At 49.8% G+C, this 19,510-nt stretch overlaps 2 protein-coding genes across 2 annotated transcripts in view; one reads left to right on the top strand and one right to left on the bottom strand.

Annotated features, from left to right (window-relative positions):
* Nucleotides 1–11,020: 11,020 nt before the first annotated feature.
* SLC36A1 (solute carrier family 36 member 1) overlaps nucleotides 11,021–19,510 on the bottom strand; it is a 138,779-nt gene continuing 130,289 nt past the window's right edge. The window contains exon 11 of the mRNA XM_057312275.1: nucleotides 11,021–13,492. Within this exon, the coding sequence (XP_057168258.1) occupies nucleotides 13,434–13,492 (59 nt within the window). The 3' untranslated portion in view covers nucleotides 11,021–13,433. The remainder of the gene's footprint in view (nucleotides 13,493–19,510) is intronic.
* Nucleotides 15,569–19,510, top strand: part of FAT2 (FAT atypical cadherin 2) — a 78,370-nt gene continuing 74,428 nt past the window's right edge. The window contains exon 1 of the mRNA XM_026510824.4: nucleotides 15,569–15,727. The gene's annotated coding sequence lies outside the window, so the exon portion shown is untranslated. The remainder of the gene's footprint in view (nucleotides 15,728–19,510) is intronic.

Here is a 19,510-nt window from a genome sequence, read left to right as displayed (position 1 = left end):
AGAGCTGTAGGTTCCAAACACATTTTAGGAATGCAATCAGTCTTCATATGACATTAAGATACTAATAATCATAATAATGGCTAATGATTCTTGAGCCTGTGCCACAAGTATGATGGTAAGCGTCTCACACGTATCCTCTCCTTAATAACCCTCGAGGTACTCTGGGCCACAGTGTTAGTCAGTAGTGGAGCCCTCAAGAGCCTGCCAGCTTAATACCAAACATCCGTCCTCTTGATCAAGGGGCAGTTAAAAGGGGCCTGACTGTAAGTGTTTGCATCCTCGTTCAGATCCTGGACAAGTTATCTAACAGCGTCCTCATGTGCGTCCTCATGATACAGGTACTGTGCCGTGTTACTCCGCTAAGCCCTTGGCATGCATTATCGCATGGAATCCACCCAACAAGGTGTGAGGGCTCAATGTTTGCTTTCATTATCACTCCACATATCACCTCCTTATGAGGAAACCCAGAGGGAGAAACAGATTATAGTCGGGCTGTTCTGGTTGAAAAGGGGGTGTCCCACTTCAATCTGTCCTGTCTATCTTCTGCTGCCCCTCCCTGCAAAGTGGACCCTAAGAACCCCTCTTTGGGACCCTAGGGCTCCTCGAAGCATAGTTTGAAGGTGCTCTTCTTACCCCATCCTTATTCATTGTGCAGATGAGAGCATTGAGGTCCAGAAAGGGGAGGATACCTGCCCAAGGTCACACAGTCACTCAGGGGCAGAGCTAGGGTTAGACCCTTGGCTCCCTGATCCCAACCCGGTTGTTGCTGCCCCAGTTGGGAGTCCCCAGGTCTCCCTGCTGCCTCACAAAGGTTGTGCTGCTGCCAGAACTCCCAGGTTGGGCTCCCTCCCCTCCCCCAGTCTCAGGGATAATCCTTTAATGAATTAAGTGGGGCAATTATGGGAGGGGAGAAGGAGGCTTTGTTACTTTTTTGTAACCAACTGGCATCTTGCAGAGTCTCATTTGCTGTCAGTGGAGTACTTAGACATAAACCCTCCGACTTTCCACGTCTTCACCAGTGTTTCCTCCCCTCCATGTTCCCCTTCTGTTCACATCAACACCCCCCGTCATGTCATGGGGACAAAGTGGTGACCAAGACCCACACAGTACCCCCTTTTGTGGGGCTACCATCTAGTATAGCAGTCAGACACCAAACAAGCAAAAACTGAAGAAAAACCCAAAAAGAGAAATACTCTTCCAGTTTTTGGTTCTCTTTAGTCAGAGTGGAGTAAGGGTTGAATCTTGGAGGTGGCACAAGACAAGGCCTGGCTGTTGCTCCTCCTTCTGCCCAGAATACCACCTCTCAGATCTGTGCCGCTGGCACCTTCTCACTCCGGGGCCCCTCACGGGTCCTCTGGTCAGAGCAGCCTTCCCTGGCCATCTTACCCGAGCAGTTCCAAGCTACTCTAGCCCTGGCTCTGCTTTATTTTCTTCCTTCCTTTCTTTTTTTTTTTCTTTTAAAGATTTTACTTATTTACTTATTTGAGAGAGAGAGCACAAGGCAGAGGGGGCAGGGGTGCCGGGGAGAGGGACAGTGGGAGAAGCAGGCTACTGCTGAGCAGGGAGCCTGATGCGGGGCTGGATCCCAGGACCCCGAGATCACAACCTGAGCACCCCTCTGCTTTATTTTCTTTAAAGCACACAGCTCACTAAAACCATCTGACTGACTGATTTGCTGATGTGTTTATTTTCTGTCTCCAGCCCCCAGCAGAAGCTTTGGCAGGCAGGACATGTGTCTGTCTTGCTCACTACCGCATGCCCAGCACCCAAAGTAGTGTTTGGCATTTGGGAGGAACTCCATACTATTTGTTGACTGAGTGACTGGAAGAAGGAATGAAAAAGTCAAGTGCCAAGAAGTGGAAGTTGGGGAAGGATCTAATTCCAGTTCTGTCACTAACTTGCAGTGTGACTGTAGGCAAGCTTCTTGCCTTCTCTGGTTAACCTCATTTTCTTCAGTTACAAAGTTAAAGAATTAGAGTTAGCATCTCTTTTGGCTGTGTGCTCACATCTCGCTATAAGGATTTTCACACCAAAATACAACTTTGTCTTGAGACATCTGTCTCACCTACTGAGCTCTATGTTCCTTGGGGACAGAAACCAAGTTTTAGCCTGCAGTCCAAACCAGCACCATGCCCCACATACAGTGGCAACTAATAGTGTTGGGCGAGTGAGTGGATGGATGGATGGATGGATGGATGGATGGATGGATGGATGAAAGGTGCTCTGAAGGGGCACCTGGGTGGCTCAGTCAGTTAAGCCTCTGCCTCTTGGTTTCAGCTCAGGTCATGATCTCAGGGTCGGGGATGGAGCACTCCGTTTGGCTTCGTGAGCAGTGTCCAGTCTGCTTGTCCCTCTCCCTCTGGTCCTCTCCCTGTGTGCTCTCTCTCTCCCAAATAAATAAATAAAATCTTAAAAAAAGAGAAAGAAAGATGCTCTGAAGTTCCTTCCAGGACGAGTAACTTAGGGTTCTAGGGTTCCTATAAGCAGGGACAATGGAAAGAGGAAGTAGGTATTCAGGTGTCTCCTCTGGCATTTTCCTTGGACAACTTCCTCAGAGCCTTTCTGAACCCACTTCCAGAGGTTCAGGCTCTTCCTGCTGTCCCACCCCCTAAGGCAGAAAACAATTGGCTCCACCAGAGGGAAGACCATGGAGGGAGTGGTACGAAGGAGACCTATGACACAATCTCATTAAAGAATACAAGACAGGGCAAATTATCACATTATCCGAATAGCAAAGTATGTAAAGGCGAGCTAGCAACAGTCCTGTGGAAGGCTGGAGTCAGATCAGGGTTCGGCTCACTTCTTCTGTAAAAAGCCAGATAGCAAGCATTTTACCCTTGTCTCTGTGGCAGCTCCTCACCTCTGCCGGGGTACCCCAACAGCAGTTACAGACAATCCATAATGAACAATCGTGACTACGTTCCAATAAAACTAAGTATTAGATGCAGAGGTTTCAACTACAACATTAGAAAATATCACCCTTGATTCGAGTTCTTCAATCATTTAAAAATGTAACACCATGCTTAGCTTACAGGCAGTACACAAACAGGTGGGGGTGGACTGGCCCACAGTCTGTAGTTTATGGACCCCTGAACTAGAAGGGAGAGGACAGTGTTGGGTGGCCTTTCTGGGAAGCTTTCTGAAGGAGGGACATGGAAGCCTGGGAAGGACTTGGATGGGGAGTAGCAGAGGTTTGAATCAGACGTGAGAGCAAGGACACACACTCAAACACTAGCAGGAGCCAGGGAAGAAGCCAAGAGAATGAGTGAGGCAGGCCGGGTGGGACTGGGGGGGATTCATGTGTTAGAATCCTATCGAAAATGTGCAGCATCTGAGCTCTAGCGCTTTGCTGCCAACATGCCCCCTTTTTAGATCATCCAAACTTTCAAGAGGAGCCTGCGTTTTTCTGTAAAAATTCCCAATTTTTAAAAATGGCAATGAATTAAAGCTTTTTTTGAAATTAAAAATTAAAAAAAAAACAGAGTGGGTCAAACAGAACATGGTGGGGGGTGATTGTGGCTCATGGACCATTAGTTTGCAACTCGTGGCTTCCTAGGTTTATGGAAATCATGCAAACTGGAGTGGAGGAGAGGAGCTTCTTAATCGGGGAGTGTGCCTACAAGGGCAGGTGGGCACCCGGAAGGGGGACTGACATACACCCAACAAACAAGAACTATATGCCAGGAGAGTCCATTTTACTGAGATGTTTCAGAAGAAATCATTGTTAAAGTAAGCACAAACACATTTGGATAGATTGCAAAAATTACATACTTTTCCTTTTTTTTAAATTAAAAAAATTTTTAATTGGTGTTACCATACAATAAAGTTCACTGATCTTTATAGTACAGCTCAAATATTAGTGTTGCCCGTTGCTGAACTCCACGTATGATAGAGCATATGCTGTCTGGGGTCTGGCTTCCTTCCCTCTGCATGTTGTCTGAGAGGCATCCATGTCTCCGTGGCGGGGGTTGCTATTTTTCCTGGTCATGCAGTATTGGTCCATTTACCTATTTTACTACCAATGGATATTTGACTTGTGTCCAGTTTTTGGATGTTATGAGTGACATTGCTATGATGATTTGTGGACATAGGCGTTGGCTTCCTGGGGTATATGCCCCACGTGGACTTGCTGGTGGTGTGGCTGCTCTGTGTCTCAAAGAAGGTAGTACTTGCTGTGAATAGTTTCAGACTCTATTCCCAGACACCCAGGGACCCACATGCACTCTCCCTTGCAGTTAGGTGATCTCACTGGAAAATTGGAAAACACTGGTATAGGGGTGAGGACATGGAATGAAGGGCCAGAAGACAGAGATCAACAGGTAGTACCATTATTAGCATCTATAGATAACCACACAGAGGCTCAGAGAGCAAGCGGATTTGTCTGAAGTCAAGTAAATAGTAAGGGGAGACCCTGCATTTAAATCCAGAGTCAGTCAACTCCAGACTCATGTTTTTAACTGCTTTGCTCTAAAGCCTGGGTGTGAGCCCCTGTATTTTCACCTGCCCAGAATCTATTTCTTTCCTCTCAGTAACAGCATCCCAATGTCCCTTGGGGAGGCATCCAGTGCTATTTGATGCAGTCTCAGTGGGCTGTCCCTCTAAGTGCCCTCCACCCTGGGACAAGGTGCAGGCCTGGGACCTGGCTCAGCACTAGGGTGAAGGACACCCTAGGGTGCAAAATTTAAGGATGCGTCCACTCTCAGGGTCAAACAAACACAGGGTCAGTCTCCCTTCATCCCAGCCCTGCAAGGTACCCAAGCTCAGCCAGCTCCGGCCCCCTTAAGCAATCTGGATCTTGAGAGGAGGGGCATCTGTCCTTCTGGGGATGACAGCCTGAGTGGATTGCCCACTCCTTCCTGGTTTTTCTCTTTTGGGGAGGTCTAACTGTAACTCCTGCACTCTCATTCATTCTCTGTGCCGCTCATACCAACCAGGGTTGATTTTTGTACCTTTTTTCTTTTTTTTTAGAGAGAGAAATGTGAGTTGGGGGGGTAGGGGTGGAGGGGCAGAGGGAGAAGGAGAGAGAGAATCTTAAAAAGGCTCCATGCCTGGCATGGATCTCAAAACCCTGAGATCATGACCTGAGCCAGAATCAAGAGTCGAATGCTTAACCAACTGAACCACCCAGGTGCCCCTATTTCTGCACCTTTTAAATGTGCTCTCAGACATGTTGCCTAACATGTCTGAGTCTTATTTTCTCCATCTGGAAAATAGAGATTCCTTCCTTAGCACTCCAGCTGGAAACACAGCAAGTCCCTGGGGAGGAGATGCCTCTGAGCCCTGCTTCCCAGTTCTGGCCCCACACTGGCACCATAGGGTGAGTCCTCACAGTCTGATGCCCAGGCTTGCACCTCATCCTGATGCATTCAGATTCTCTGGGGGTGGGCCCAGGCACCGATACTTTGTAAAGTGCCACCACTCCCCCCCCACCCCCGCCCTGCGCCTCCCCCAGGTGGTTATTGTAATGAGCACCCACGGCTGAGACCACTGTGGGAAACCACTCTGGGGGTTCTGCGAGTACCTCTCCTGCAAGGCTCCGTGGCTCCATGCCTGGGACTTTACTATAGGCATTAGAGTGGCCTTCATCTGGGCAGCAGCCAGATGGGAGGAGGAACAAGAACCACTTATCTCCCTTAGGCCTCCCTTATCCCTGGGTTTTCAAGGATCCCACCAGCAGCCTCGAGAAAGCCAGTGGGCTTAGCTCAAAAGCCATAGGCAATTGGAGCAGCGTATATCTGGTAGTTGCTGAGGGGTCTGAAATCTCAGAGCTTAGGGCCATCGAGAGGTCTTTGGGCCTTTTCCTGGCCCTTGGGCAGGAGGCACTGGCAGGGGCCCTGGAATAGGCAGCAGGAGATCTGGGTTCAAGTCTCAACTCTGCCAGACACCAACCAGTGAAACTGGGCAAGCCACAGCAGCTTGGTATCCTCAACCTGGGCACATCCAAGTACTCTGATTTAGAGGACAGGGGAGGGACCCTATAATCTGTGCTTGTCCGTGGGCACCCAGGTGATCCTGATACTGCTGGGCTCTGCATACTGCCCCCGAGGCTGGCTTATCAGGGTAATTCTGAAGAAGTGAAGCAGAGGGGCTGTGTCAGGGAGGGTGGCATGCTTTGGATGGTGAGACAGAATGTGTAAGCCAGATGCTGACCTCAAGCAGTCCCAAAACACCAGGCCCTTGGTTTGCTCAACTGTTACTTGATGGAGTAGGACCTACTGGGTGTAATATAAATTCCAGGTCCCACATCTGTTCCTCTATCAGTCACTCTTTTTTTTTTTTTAATTTTTAAAATTTGAGTATAGATGACACACAATGTCACATTATTTTCAGTGGTACAACATAGTGATTCAACTTCTCTATACATTATACTATGCTCACCACCAGTATAACTACCATCTGCCACCATACAATGTTGTTATAATATCTTCGACTATGTTCCTTATGAATCTCTCACATTGTCCTATTTAGGTAAAACTAGGGCTGAGAAGTCCTTTAGATTCACTTCTAACCACCATCCTCTGACAATTGCAAGCAGCTTTATGCAGAGCTGTCATCTAGTATTTCAGGCAATTCTCATAATTCCCTGGGGTAGGTGGCCGACTGGACTGATCATCTCTGTTTGTAGCACAAAACCCTCATTGGTTACATGGCCAGTAAGAGTCAATAAGCAGAGGGGCCCAAATCTAAACTTAGATACCTGGTCCAAAATCCAATAATCCTGGACCGTGATTATTTATCTCTCTGCTTGCCCATCCACCCACCCACTCATCCATCCATCCATCCATCCATGATCTGTGTGTCCATCTATCCATGCATTGCTAACTTACTTTCATCTGCTTATTTCTGTCATCTATTTAATGCACTCATCTATTTCTATGTATCCATTTATCATGAGTTGGTCTCTATAACTATTCAATTTAGCAAACATTTATTCAGAACCTGTCGTGTGTCACATACTTTCCCTACTTCTATCTCCTGCTTTCATTCTCTATATACCTCATCTTCTCCCTGAATGCTTTCTCCTTTGACCTTTCTGCAGGACCCATCATCTTTGTGACCATAATTTCCATTTGCCTCTCTCCTGACCCCCACTCTTCCTCGATGGCTTGTGAGTAGACCCCTGGTCCTTTCTGGACTGCTTTGACTTGGCTCCTCCATTCCTGCCCCATGCTAGACTCCAGGGAAATACTGATTGACTGGCTAACTGGACCCCCAACTAGGCTGTTTGCATCATTTCTTTTCCAGGGTTCTGTCTCCCTCAGTTCCTAGTCTAGGGCTATGCACACGGTAAGTATTTTACTCATAATGATTGCCTTGAATTCTTAGTCCTTGGGAGTTAGAAAGGACTTTTCATTTTTTATTCATTTGAAAAAACTTGCATAGATTTGCTTGCTAGATGTACTTGTCAGGCACAGAGATTACAGACTACAGCCTTATTTTACAGTTGGGGAGAGGGAAGCTCTGAGAAGGACAGGGGCTTGCTCAAGGTCCCACAGCTATGGCAGAGCCTTGAGGACAGTGAAGAGACTGTCGCTACTCTAGACCCAGACAGCTCCCGAGTTCCCCACAGAGACAGACGGTGTGTGCTTGAAAGTCGCTAGAGAGGAGGTGTTGGGAAACCACGAACTATCTTACCAAGTCAAACCAGTCAGGCCTCATCAGGAGCCATAGGGAGCTGCCTTCTGGGTGGCAGGGAGAGCCTGAGTCAGTCCTCGCCTGCACAGATGACATCAGGGTGACCAGGGGCTGTCAAGGGAAGGAGGGTGTGGCCCTGAGGGAAGTGGAAGGGAAGGGAAAGGAAATAGGAGGAAGGGAAGGGAAGGGAAGTAGAGGGCCCTATCTGAGTGGTGGAGTCCAGTTCCAAGGACACTCCATTTAGGCCAGACTTTCGATCATTCCTGGGAAATATCCTGCTAACTTTGCCCCTTCTCTATGTTAAAATCAGACTCACAGGATGTGATGTCAGTGTTTATCTAGCTCAGAAGTTCTCAAACTTGAATGAGCCCCAGAATGACCTGGAGAGCTCCAAGTGTGGGTGGATCTAGGTGTACTCCATGAAAAGACCCCAAGACAAAGTGTTGAGTGAATATGTTGCAGGATCACACACAGGATGCTATGTTAACAGCCGCCCTCCTTCTCCAAACAAACAAAAACCTCCAAATGCTGTATATTTCCTTTTGGTATATTTATGTATGAATATAAATATCTACAAAGATTACACACCTAAATAATTATATTGGTTGCCTTTGGAGAAGGTATTTGTGGTGGTGGCAAAGAGGGCTTTAACCTTCAGTGTAATGTTTTATTATTCCACAAGGAAAATGTATCATATTTTATTTGTGTAAATGCAAAATTTAAATAAGGTTTCTCCAAATTTTTTTGCCCATTTTATCTGATTGGAAGTGTGAGAATCTGCATTTTAGCCAGGTTTCTGGGGGCTTCTGTGCAGCTGATCCATGAAGTGCACTTTGAGAAAAGCTAGTCTAGCCCACCATTGTACACATGGGTAACTTGGGAGTCAGAGAGGGTAAGGAACTTGTCTAAAACCACACAGCATGGCAGTGATTGAGTTGGAACCTGAGCTCGGGATGTTTTACTCCAAGGCGGTGCTCTCTCTTATACACAGTGACAGGAGAAGGAAAGCCACCAGGAGAGCAGACATGCAGGTGGGGTAGACGCATTTCCAGATTAAAGTGGGAGGTACTGGGGTTCTGTGTCAGGCCAGTTGGCAGCCTCTGGTTGGGGGGAGGGAACAGAAGGACAGTGGTGGAGTGAGAAGAGCAAATATTGCCCATCTTTCTAACTTTTCTTTGAACTGCCCTGTTCCAGCCCTTCACCCTTGTGCATTCCCTGGCCCTTGTGCGGTTTGTGTCTGAGGGCTTCCTGTTTCCAGAAGGAGCAGTGGCTCTGGTGAGGACGGCCTTGGAGCCAATGACTTTAAGCAACCCCTTCTGCCTCCTGACCTCAGCTTCATCATCGATCACCTGTGCAGGGGACTGAATCAGCGGCTGTTAAACCTGGCTGCGCACCCTCTTGGAGGCTCATTTAAGAAGCAGAATCCTGGGCCCCTCCGTAATGGGGGTGGGGTGGGGCCTGGAATGTGCCTTTTTAAGGTACCAGATGATTCCTACAAGTCCCCCTCCCACCAGATGATTCCCACACGTCTGAAGTTAGAAAACTAGTGGGCTACTAGTCTGTCTTCCCTGAGCAGCCTTCCCTGGACAACCAGTCCTGAGGCCTGGCCTGTGAGGAGGGCCTGGGGTGCTGAGGAAGCCAGTGTGGCCAGTGATCCCTGATTCCAGGAGATCCTGCCGCCTCTGTCTAGGCCTGGGTTCTCAGGGTTTCAGGCCTCAGGGCCGCTCTCTTCCTAACCTGGGCAGAATGTCTGGAATGTGGCTGCTGAGGGAGATAGGGCTGCCTGGGCTGCCAGAGCGGCCTCTGGAATTCAGGCAGCAGAGAGCAAACTCCTGCCCCTGAGGGCCTCTGCCCTGCTGCCCTTCAAGTGACCCAGAGGACCCAGGCACCAAGGTTGGGGAGGAAGGGAGGCTAGCAAAGCTCTCTGGGCCTCAGTTTCTTCATCTGTAAAATCACATCCTCCTTCTCGACATGCATGGCATTGCAGCACTTCCAAAGCAATTTTGCATCTATCCATCCTCTGCACCTCACACATTTCCTTAGCACCATGTAAAGAGCTATGGGAAATTCGTAGATGAATTAGACACCAGACTGATCCAGAAAAAGACCACTTGTTGCCTCAGGCACCCTGCTTAGTGTTTTACTGATTCATCCCTTATTTAATCCTGACAAGCCCTGCAAGATAATAATCACTACTACCTCCATATGGCAGATGAGGACATTGCTACCCAGAGAGGCTAAGTAACTTGTCCTAGGCCACAGCTGCACACACAGATGACAACGCTAGGATTGAATCCATCTGTCTAATTTCAAGTCCAAACCTCACCCTGTGCTCCACACTCCCAACAAATACGGCAAGGGGGATGAGGACCACACAGTGATCTCCTGCCCTGACCTCACTGTGAGACCTGAACAGGGCAGCCTGCTCCACAAGGGCCCAGGAACCCTAGCAGTTGGGGGAGATTAAGAGATGTCCATGAGCAGGCAGCCTTTTGATGGGCCAGGTAGGTGCACAACCAGGTAGATGCAGTGGGGAGGGCAGTCTGGACAGAGGCCCAGCATGAGCAAAGGGAGGGTGCTGGGTCAAGGCTGGGGAGCAGCAGGCTGGCCGATGTGCTGAACTGGCTGCATTACCTGCTGGGCCCTGATGCCAAATTATCAAGATTCTGAGACAGAGACAGCAGAGCATTGAATTAAGTGAGAGGCCTTTCTGAATGTGGGTGGAAAGTCCTTAGATCCAAATCCTGTGTTTTGGTTGGAGCATCACATAAGGGGGGAGGCTAGAAGCATGTATGTGTGTGTGTGTGTGTGTGTGTGTGTGTGTGTGTGTGTGTGTTTAAATAAATAAAGTTGTTTTCCTTGAAGAACTTTTAACAGAAAAGTATATAAAGTCATTCCATAAAATGTTGACATAGAGATCTTAAAATATGCCTTGGGAAGGGTCCTCAGTTATGTCCCTTTGCCTTCTAGAATTAAATAAAGCCATCAGCCAACAATTATTTCCTAGAAACAGTTTAAAAATTAAAACAAATAACGAGAAGAAAAAAAACCCAGCCATTATCACCACCAGCAGCAGCAGCAGCAGCAGCAGCAGCAAAAGATCCATCAACAGACTCATGCCTGAAGTGAGGACACATCCCACTTTCATGGTTGATGAAGTGGCCTCAGTGTTTACTTTCACACTTGGTTAAATTATTTCCATGATAGAAGCATGGGTTTTAGAACTACATAAACTGAGCTCAAATTCTCGCTCTCCCGTTTAAGGGTATGGTGACCTTGGACAAGTCACTTTAAACTCTGAATCTCAGGTCCTTCCTCTGCAAAATGAGAATGAAAATAATAGTATCTCGTCAGGAAGATTTATTTGAGGATCCTAGGAGATGATGCTTAGCCTAGCACTTAATAAATTATAACAAACGTCAGTTATTATTACCACAATTATTATTATTGCTGTTGTTACTACACAAGAGGGAGAAAGGGGAGATGAGGCTGGAAATGTAGTACATGGTTGTGGAAAAGGGGACATAGGAGAGGTACTGGTTCCCTGGCCAGAACCACATCCGAGCCTCAAGTCTGGGGGCAGGTAAAGGTGGGGATAACAGCAGAGGCTCTGTTTCAAGGCCTCAGAGTGACTCCCCCCATCCCAGCTTCTTATTGGGGTGACCTAACCAAGGCCACTGAACCAGCCAGCCTGGCTCCAGTAGCTCTCAGCACCAGAGCCCCACCTGCCAGCACCAGCCTGGGGCAGGCCGACTGAGGGCTGGATTGGCAGCAGATGAGCTCATGCTCACCGGCCTGGCCAACAAGGCCGGACGCTTCTCCTGGCAGGAGCCCGTCAGAACTGCCAACGGGGGGTCAGGATGAGCTGGAGGGCCCGGTGGTGCCCAGATGCCCATGGCCAGCAGGTCTGCTGAGTGTTTGATTACATTCCCAAGCACCCCAGGCAACGCCAGGGCTGGCTGTTCCAACTCCTGCTGGGTCCTGTCTGTCCGCTGTGAAGCTGACATCCCAGGCTCGGCCCCCATGGCCCACCTGCCTTCCACCTTCTGCTTCTCCCTCTCGGCTGCAGGCTGCAGCCCTCACAGGGCCAGGTGGCCTCGGCCCCCGATGACTTCATCCTCCTTAAAGGCATCATGTCCCTTTGACAGCCAGGCCTCTGGAGCCTTTCAGGCCTACAGGTCCACAGCCTAGACTCCAGGGTCTCTGTTCTGTACCTGTCTCCCAGCCTCACTCCCATCCTGCTGTGTGACCCTCTCCAGGGTCACACAGAAGGCACCCTGGAGTGATGGAAGACACCCCCACCCTGGAAATGACAGCTGCATTTCAAGTTCATTGACACACTGTCTCAAAGTAGCCAGTCCCTCAGCCAACTGTCCCCAGTGAGCTGAATCTTCTCCCGAGGCTCGTCTTCCCAGCTGGACCCCACTCACTGGGCACCTACTCGGGGTATGCAACACACACGGGTAACGTAGGAATACAGTAGTTCTCTCCACCTGGGTGACCGCCATTCCTGTTTCCTTGGGACTGTCCTGGTCATAGCACTGGAAGTCCCGATCCCTGGGAACCCTTCAACCCTGGGCCAGCCTAGATGCTGGTCAGCTGACCCTGCACACGCATTTGTGATATGCTATCTGTCTCTGATGATTTGTGTCTGATTTTCACTTAAGAAACCTGAGACTTTAGCCTGCCCCAAAAGGAATCGAAAGGGTACAGTCTGTTGAAAACGAAAATAATACGATCTGTGCTTTCAGACTTTATGCGCGCCCTGAAGTTGGCCACCTAGTCAGTTTTCATCACTTCTCAGCAAACCCCCTCCCCTGCCCTTATACTCTCGGCCCCATGGCAAATGTGGACAGATTGCTCTGGAAAGGAAAATCTAGGACGGAGGAGAAAGATCCCATCCTGTCCACAGGGGTAACACGGCTTTCCTCAGGCAGGTACGGGGAAAGTGGACAGAGACTATTCAATAGGTCTCTCTTTAGAAGCCGACAACATCCCTGTAAAGAATATTAGAATTTTAGAACGTCAGAGCTAGGAGTTAAAGATCTGAGCTCAACACCTGCTTTGTTGACATAGGGAAACAGGTCCCTACAGAAGATTCAGATCAGATGTAATTCCTTTTACTGCCTACAACGTGCCTGGCGCTGTGTAGGAACACTGGTGTGCTGGGCCCACCCAGCTGATGCCGGGGATGCCAACATGCAGTCTTGGTTGAGAACCAGTGAGTTCGACAGAGATCCATCCCTGAGGAGCTTACAGTGGAGCGGGCCAGAGGTTAAAGTGAAGAGAGACATACACGGAAGTAGAACCCAAAGCAGAGAGTCACACAGGAGGTTCAGTCAGAGGGCTGCAGGGGGAGGGACAGACCCAGGACAGTGCAGCCCAGTGGTTCAGGAGTGCAGACAGATGGGAGCTTGAAACTTAGCTTAGTCTAGACCTGTGACCTTGGGCAAGTAATTAAAGCTTTTCTGAGCTTCAGTTTCTTCATCTGAAAAGTAGAACATGATAACAGTGCCTAATCCACTGTGGTGGTATTCAGAGAAATGAGATAATCCCTGCAGAGTGCTGAGTTGAATGCCTGACACAAAGATTAGCTATTATTGTTATTATTAATACTTCTCACTCAGGTCTGGGGCATGGACAGGGGAACTCATGGAGGGCAGGTGGCCTATGGGCTGTACCAAGATGGATAGGGACAATCTGAGATGTCCAGGAAGCTGTGAGCAGGAGCTCAGGAACGAGAAGTCTCCAGGTATGCTCGAGGGACACTGAGGAGTCCAACTTCCCTGGTGCATGGGTCACTGGAGGCCAGCAGATGCTGCAGTCAGCTCTTGGGGCCAGAAGGAAGGACCAGGGCCTGGATCAGGAGTGACAGGGGAAGTGGAGAGGGGATGAATGTCAGTGGCATTATGGGGTTTTGCAAACCATACCAATATTCATCCTCCCTTCCCTCCCTAGGCTGCAGCCTGTCCCTGCACTGGACAGGCTGGAGGCCAGCCTTGGCCCAGATAGGGACCTGACAGAAGACAGCCACCTGCCACTCCACACATGACTAGTCAAAGGGCTCATGGGGCCACTCAGCCACCTTCCCTCGGGTTAATGCCTAATCGGCCCAGACTCGGAGACTTGGGTGGCAATCAGTCAAGTGGATAATTGCCCATGTTAGTCCTCCCACTGGAGCTCCCCTCACACTGCATATCCCCAGGCCTCTCGTCCAGGGCTGAGGCAGCCCAGGGGAGAGGCCTAGGGGATCCCCCCACCCCAGCTGGGGAGATCCTCTGGAAGTCTTGGGCAACATACCACAGCAGCCTGCTTGGTACCATGGTCATCCCTGACTCTGGTGACAGATCCCCAAGCATGCGGCCCACAGTGGCTGTTTGAATGAATAGCTCCCAAGAGCTGGGAAATAGCCAAGAGCCTCATTACTCCTTCATAAGCACCAAGACCAGAACCTTAATACTTCCAGTTATGCTTAGGGTCCAGCCTGAACTTCTAGAAAACGGTGTCTTAGCCACGGAACCAGCCCTCAGTTGTGGTCACATGGCAGAGAAAGTAGATCTGTTCTGAGCAGCCCCAGGAATTGTCAGCCCATTTAACAATCGAGGAAACAGAGACTTAGCAAATTTAAATCATCTGCCTTGGGTCACATAGCTTATAATAACGGTAATAATAAAGACATGTAGAATTCTTGTTTATTGTCAGGTTCAAGGGTTGGGGCTCAGCTGAACATCAGATAAAGATGCCAAGAGTCAGAACTGACTTCTGGGAGAGGTAGTGAGCTCCCTATAATTAGAGGTATGCAAGCAAAGATTCTCTTATTTGCCAGGGAAGCTGCAGAGGGGCTGCAAGTCCTGGGGAGCGGGGAATGGATTGGATAGGATGGTTGTAGAGCCATTTTCAGCTCTGGGGGGGGGGGGGCAGCAGGAACTGTATCATTTACCTCTATGTCCCCAGCACCACGTACCGTCCCTGGAAAAATGTATGTATAGAGCCTCACACAAAACAAGCAAATGAATGCATTCTGTACTAAAAAGCACAGCAGCGAGAGGAGGGCTAATTCCTGTCTGACTTTTCTTCCCTTCCCTTAAAACACTGGTTCTCAACACAGGGAGCACATTAGAGTCATTTGGAGAGCCAGAGCAGAGAGGTACCCCATAAATCGTACCAAAACTAAGATGTCTTGCTTCCCAGTGAGATGCAGGCGCTGTGCTTGGCACTTTACACACATTATCTATCCCGTGAATCTGCACAACCTTATGAAGCCGGGATTCTTGTTACTCCCATTTCACGGAAGGGGCAGCCAGAGCTTGGAGACATTAAGCCGCTTATGGAGAAAGTCACCGCTAGTAACAGTAAGAAGAAGAATTACCTCTTGTGGGAGACTTTCTCTGCTAAGTGACTTCCATTTAATCTTTATCTCATTTAATCCTCATGAGGTAAGAGTTATTATTATCCCCATCTTTTCAAAAAAGGAAACTGAGGCTTAAACTCAGTATCTTACCTAAGGTTACTGAGCTCGTAGGTGGCAGCGCCAGGGTTTTGAACTGGGCCTGGGAGGGTGGTGGGGGGGTGGTCTCAGATCTGCAGTGTCAGGGAGAAATGTGGAGGGAACACTGGCCGAGAGCTTAGCAACCTGGGTCCTTCCCCAGTCCCCTCATGGTCTCTGTGTGCCCCCCGAGAGTACTACCTGTTTAGGGCCTCAGTTTATCCCTCCTTCAAACCCAGGAGGGAGGTGGAGATGGGCCTGATTTCTCAGCAACTTTCCAGCCATCATTTTCCATGACTCGATTCCCCACTGTGAGTTCTGGGCCACAAACCAGTTGGCTTCCTCCCTCCCTCTCCGTGAGACAGAGAGCTGGCAGGAGGGGATGATCCGCCTCAATTCTCCCACCTCCTTTTTCCTCCTCCTCCTCCTGGGCTGGGACACACCTACTCCAACTTTCTCAGCAGCCTCTTCGGAGTGCGAGCGCGTCCGGCTTTCCTGCTCTGAGTCTCTGCACCTCCCTCGGGAGCCTGTCAGCCTGGTGTGCGTGGAAAGGGCTCCAGCCCAGCAGCCCACCCTGGGGCACCCTCCCCTACCTGAAGGGCATAGGTAAGGACTGCTGGAGGATGGGAGGTTGGGGGAGGGGGCTGCAAAGCGAATGCAATCTTGTGCCTTGTTCCAGAGCAGGTGGGGGCGTTCCAAGGCTCTTGGAAGGTGGTGACGGGACCAGGATTTCAGAGGGGCGGGCATGGTGGGGGTAGGGCAGGGACACCTGGGCCCGAGGTGCCTAGGTACACTGAATGAAGCCACAGATGTAGCCAGCCCAGACTGGGGGCTGGGGATTGGGGCCCAGCAATGGACAAGGCCAGGATTTTGATTTCATGAAGGAGCAAGGTCATATTTGCACGTGTGAAAAGTTGGAGTCGTGTCCTTGGAAGAATGAAAGTCTATTATGGGCTTTCTGGGGATGAGCCTTCCGGGGGGATGTGGTGACATTTTCCTACATGGTTTTAGGGGGGAAGTGCTGGGGCTAGGGAAACAAGAGGTGCTGGCTTCTTGTGTGTGTCCAGGGGGGCAAAGGAGTCCTATTACAGAAAAGCCACCTGGTGTGGAGGAGGGAAGGAGGGCCTGAGGGACAGTCAGATAACTTGGCCAGCCCTGGCTCTTGTGTGGCTCTTGAGATACCCTGATTAGAACCTCAGCTTTCCTGGCTATAAAATGGGGGTGCTCACTATCTCTAAGGGCTGTAAAAGACTGTGAGTCTGAGAGGCACCAGAGGCAGCCCTGGGGTGGGGTGAGTGGGAGCAGTTCTGTTCCCCTGTCTTGGGGGAAGCAGGAATCTGATGCATATCTTTGGAGGCAGGTGAGCTGGAGTGGAACGCTGAACAGAGCCACCAGGCCAGAGTTCAGCCCTCCACTGGAGAGAGGGTGTGCTATATGCCCCCATGTGGGGAGCAGCAGAGCATGCTGGGGTTTGCCAAGGGCTCAGAAGGGCTGCCTCTGTCCCCTGCCACACTCTGGCACTGGTGGCCTCAGCTCAGGAGAGAGGAGGGAGGTAGAGAAGCAGGCTCGGGGCTCCTTTTACAGATGGAGAGCTGAGCCTGGGCAGATTAACAGAGCCTTCAATGCAGAACACTACTGATAGTTACTATTACTGTCGATACTGGCTGGATGCTGCCTGTGCTCAGGGACTGGGCTGAGTATGCCTGGTCATTTGAAAATTGTGAGTTTTTGAAGGAGGATGGAAAGAGAATTTCATTATTCATGTCTCTGTAACTCCCAGCCTGTGTGGTCTAAGATGGGTCCATACCTCTTTGGGCCTATTTCCCTATATATAAAATAAAGGTGGCTAGATTAATATTATGATCCATTCTTAACTGATTCACCCCAGTAGCCTGTTGGGTAGGCAAAGCAGGAATGGCTGTCTATTTTGCAGGTGAAGAACCCAGGGGCAAGCTCAGGTTTCCCCCAGTGTTCTCCACGGACCACAGGTTATGCTGTAGCAGGGAGGTGCTCGGTCCATGACACTGGCTAGCCTGACAGAGTGCAACAGTGACACCCCCTCAGCCAGGAGCCCCCTGGGCCTCAGGTTTCTCATCTGTAAAATGGAAGAGGAGCTACAGGGAGTCAAGTTCTTCCTAGAACCCCCCTCTGACTCCAAGACTCTTAGTGGTCTTCTTAAAGACTCAGGAGACAGACCCAGAAGAGCACGGACATTCTCCAGCCCCTCCGAGTCAGCTGTGGCTGTGCTTTCTACAGGGAGGGGCGGCCAGGCTCGCTCTACACCAGTCCTCTGTGAGTTGGGCCACCATGCTCCGCTCCCTGCCCGTTCTTCCCTGGGTACAAATGAACTCACCTCAGGCTAGAAGTTCTCCTTCCAGCTGTCCCACGACAGGCCATGGTGCTGGCACTCCTGCTGGCCAGGTGGGACCAGGCAGGATAGAATGTGAGGCAAGGAAAACCAGGCAATGATGTCGGTACAATCAGGGACCTTCTGTACCCCCTGAATGGGCCCTGCCTTTTGGAGTCCTTTGTAACTGGACAGGGCAGAGCCTCTGGAAGTTTCCCATACTTCCTGGGTTCCCAGCACAAGCTGAGTTGGCTCAGAATCTCAGTGCTACTATTTCTATGGCTAATGGTATTAATGCTTACATGTATAATGGGGGTTTCTAGACAGGCTTACAAAGACACGTGTGGTTCCAAATCCTGGATATTATTAGTTGTGTGACCTGGGCCTCAACTTCTCTACACCTCAGTCTCCTAATTTGAGAAAGAGGACTAGTGATAGTCCTTTTCTCAGGGATGGATGTGACATCTAAATGAGGTCATGCATGTAGCACACAGGGTCGTACTCATTACGCTCACGGTCATCAATTAACCAGCTCCCTCTGCTTCCCCTGGGTGGAGACCCGCTCACAGCGCCCTGAGGTTTTCCTTCGTAAGACAAATCAGAGTTGCAGTTATAATTATTTGAGAGTTTTTTCCAGATACTGTCTCTCTTACTAAGTGTTGCTCACTGCTCTGGCCCCCATGTCCAGCACAGCGCCTGGCCCATCAAAGATGCTCATTGCATAGCTGCTGAGGGAACAAATGAATCTTCATTTCTAATTCATAGATGAGAACTGTCACTTCGAGGGACTAAGCATTAGCCTACCCAATCACAGATCAATAAGAGCGGGGCGCAGAAGGATCCTTAGTGATAATCGAATCAGACAGATGGAGACACCGCAGCCTGGCCAGAGAACGCTGAGTACTTGGCTGAGGTCACACAGCAAGTGAGCGGGGAAGGCAGGACTACTCCCCACACCTTTTCACCTGCCTCCGCGTCTCGCTGCCGGGAAGGTATCGCTTCTTAGTCAGCTCCTCCGGCCCCTCCGTAGAGGAGGCTGGCGGATCATCCCCACAGCCTCAGAACGCAATTTGGGATCCACAACCAGGCTGAGTCGCACTTCAGGGGGCAGGGGACAGGGGACAGGGGACATAAACCTCATCAATCGGACCAGTTTGTAATGGTGTCCTGGGTCGTTTGCAGCCGACAGGGAGCCATTGCTGAGCACGGGATTTAAACCTGGAAAGGGGAGCTCTCATTCACCGGCCCTTCTGTTCTGTATAACTAACCTGCCTGTTGCCAGGTTAGACCATTTCACAAGGCCCTTCTGTTCTGTATAACTGCCCTGCAGGCCAGCAGGCGTGACCCAGTAGCTTCCTCTGCCGCTGCCGGTGCTGTTCTCCTTGTAGAGACAGGAGACACTCGGCGAGGCTCAGCCACTTAGCTTCCGTCCCACAGCTTCTGTCCTCTGGGCACTTACTTCACTACACCTAATGAGCTCGAAGGTGTGTCAGACCCCCCGGAGATTCACGGTTGGGGGAGGCAGGCCTATAAATGGACGGTTTAGTACCTTGAGGGAGGTAGTAAAATAAAGGCAAACTGGGACTGGCCTGGGGACCCAGAGGAGTGATAGTCAGCCCAGTTATAGAGTCAATGAAGGAAGGCTTCTTGGAGGAGCTGGCACTAAATGTCAGTTTTCAAGTCTGAATAACGAAAAGTAGGAAAGGCAATTCAGAAAGAGAAAGTAGCATGTGTCAAGGCATGGCCGGTGTGTGCAGGAAATTATCAGCTGGGTGGAGAACAGTTGGAGGCGTGCACTGAGAGGTAGGATGGGGCCAGGTCATTGAAGGCCTTATGTGACAGGCCACGGAGTATAGCTTTTTTTCAATGTAATTTATATGATTTTCTTTATTAATGGGAAATTACAGAAATACACAAAAGTTAGAATAGTATAAAAAAACCACTCAGCTTCGACAATTGTGTTTCCTCCACTAATTCTTCCATCATCAGATTATTCTGAAGCAAATCCTAGATATATAGTTGCATCTGAAAATATTTTCATA

Source organism: Ursus arctos, unplaced genomic scaffold (assembly GCF_023065955.2).
Source record: "Ursus arctos isolate Adak ecotype North America unplaced genomic scaffold, UrsArc2.0 scaffold_15, whole genome shotgun sequence".
Lineage (NCBI taxonomy): Eukaryota > Metazoa > Chordata > Mammalia > Carnivora > Ursidae > Ursus > Ursus arctos.
This window is presented reverse-complemented; position numbering and strand designations above follow the sequence as displayed.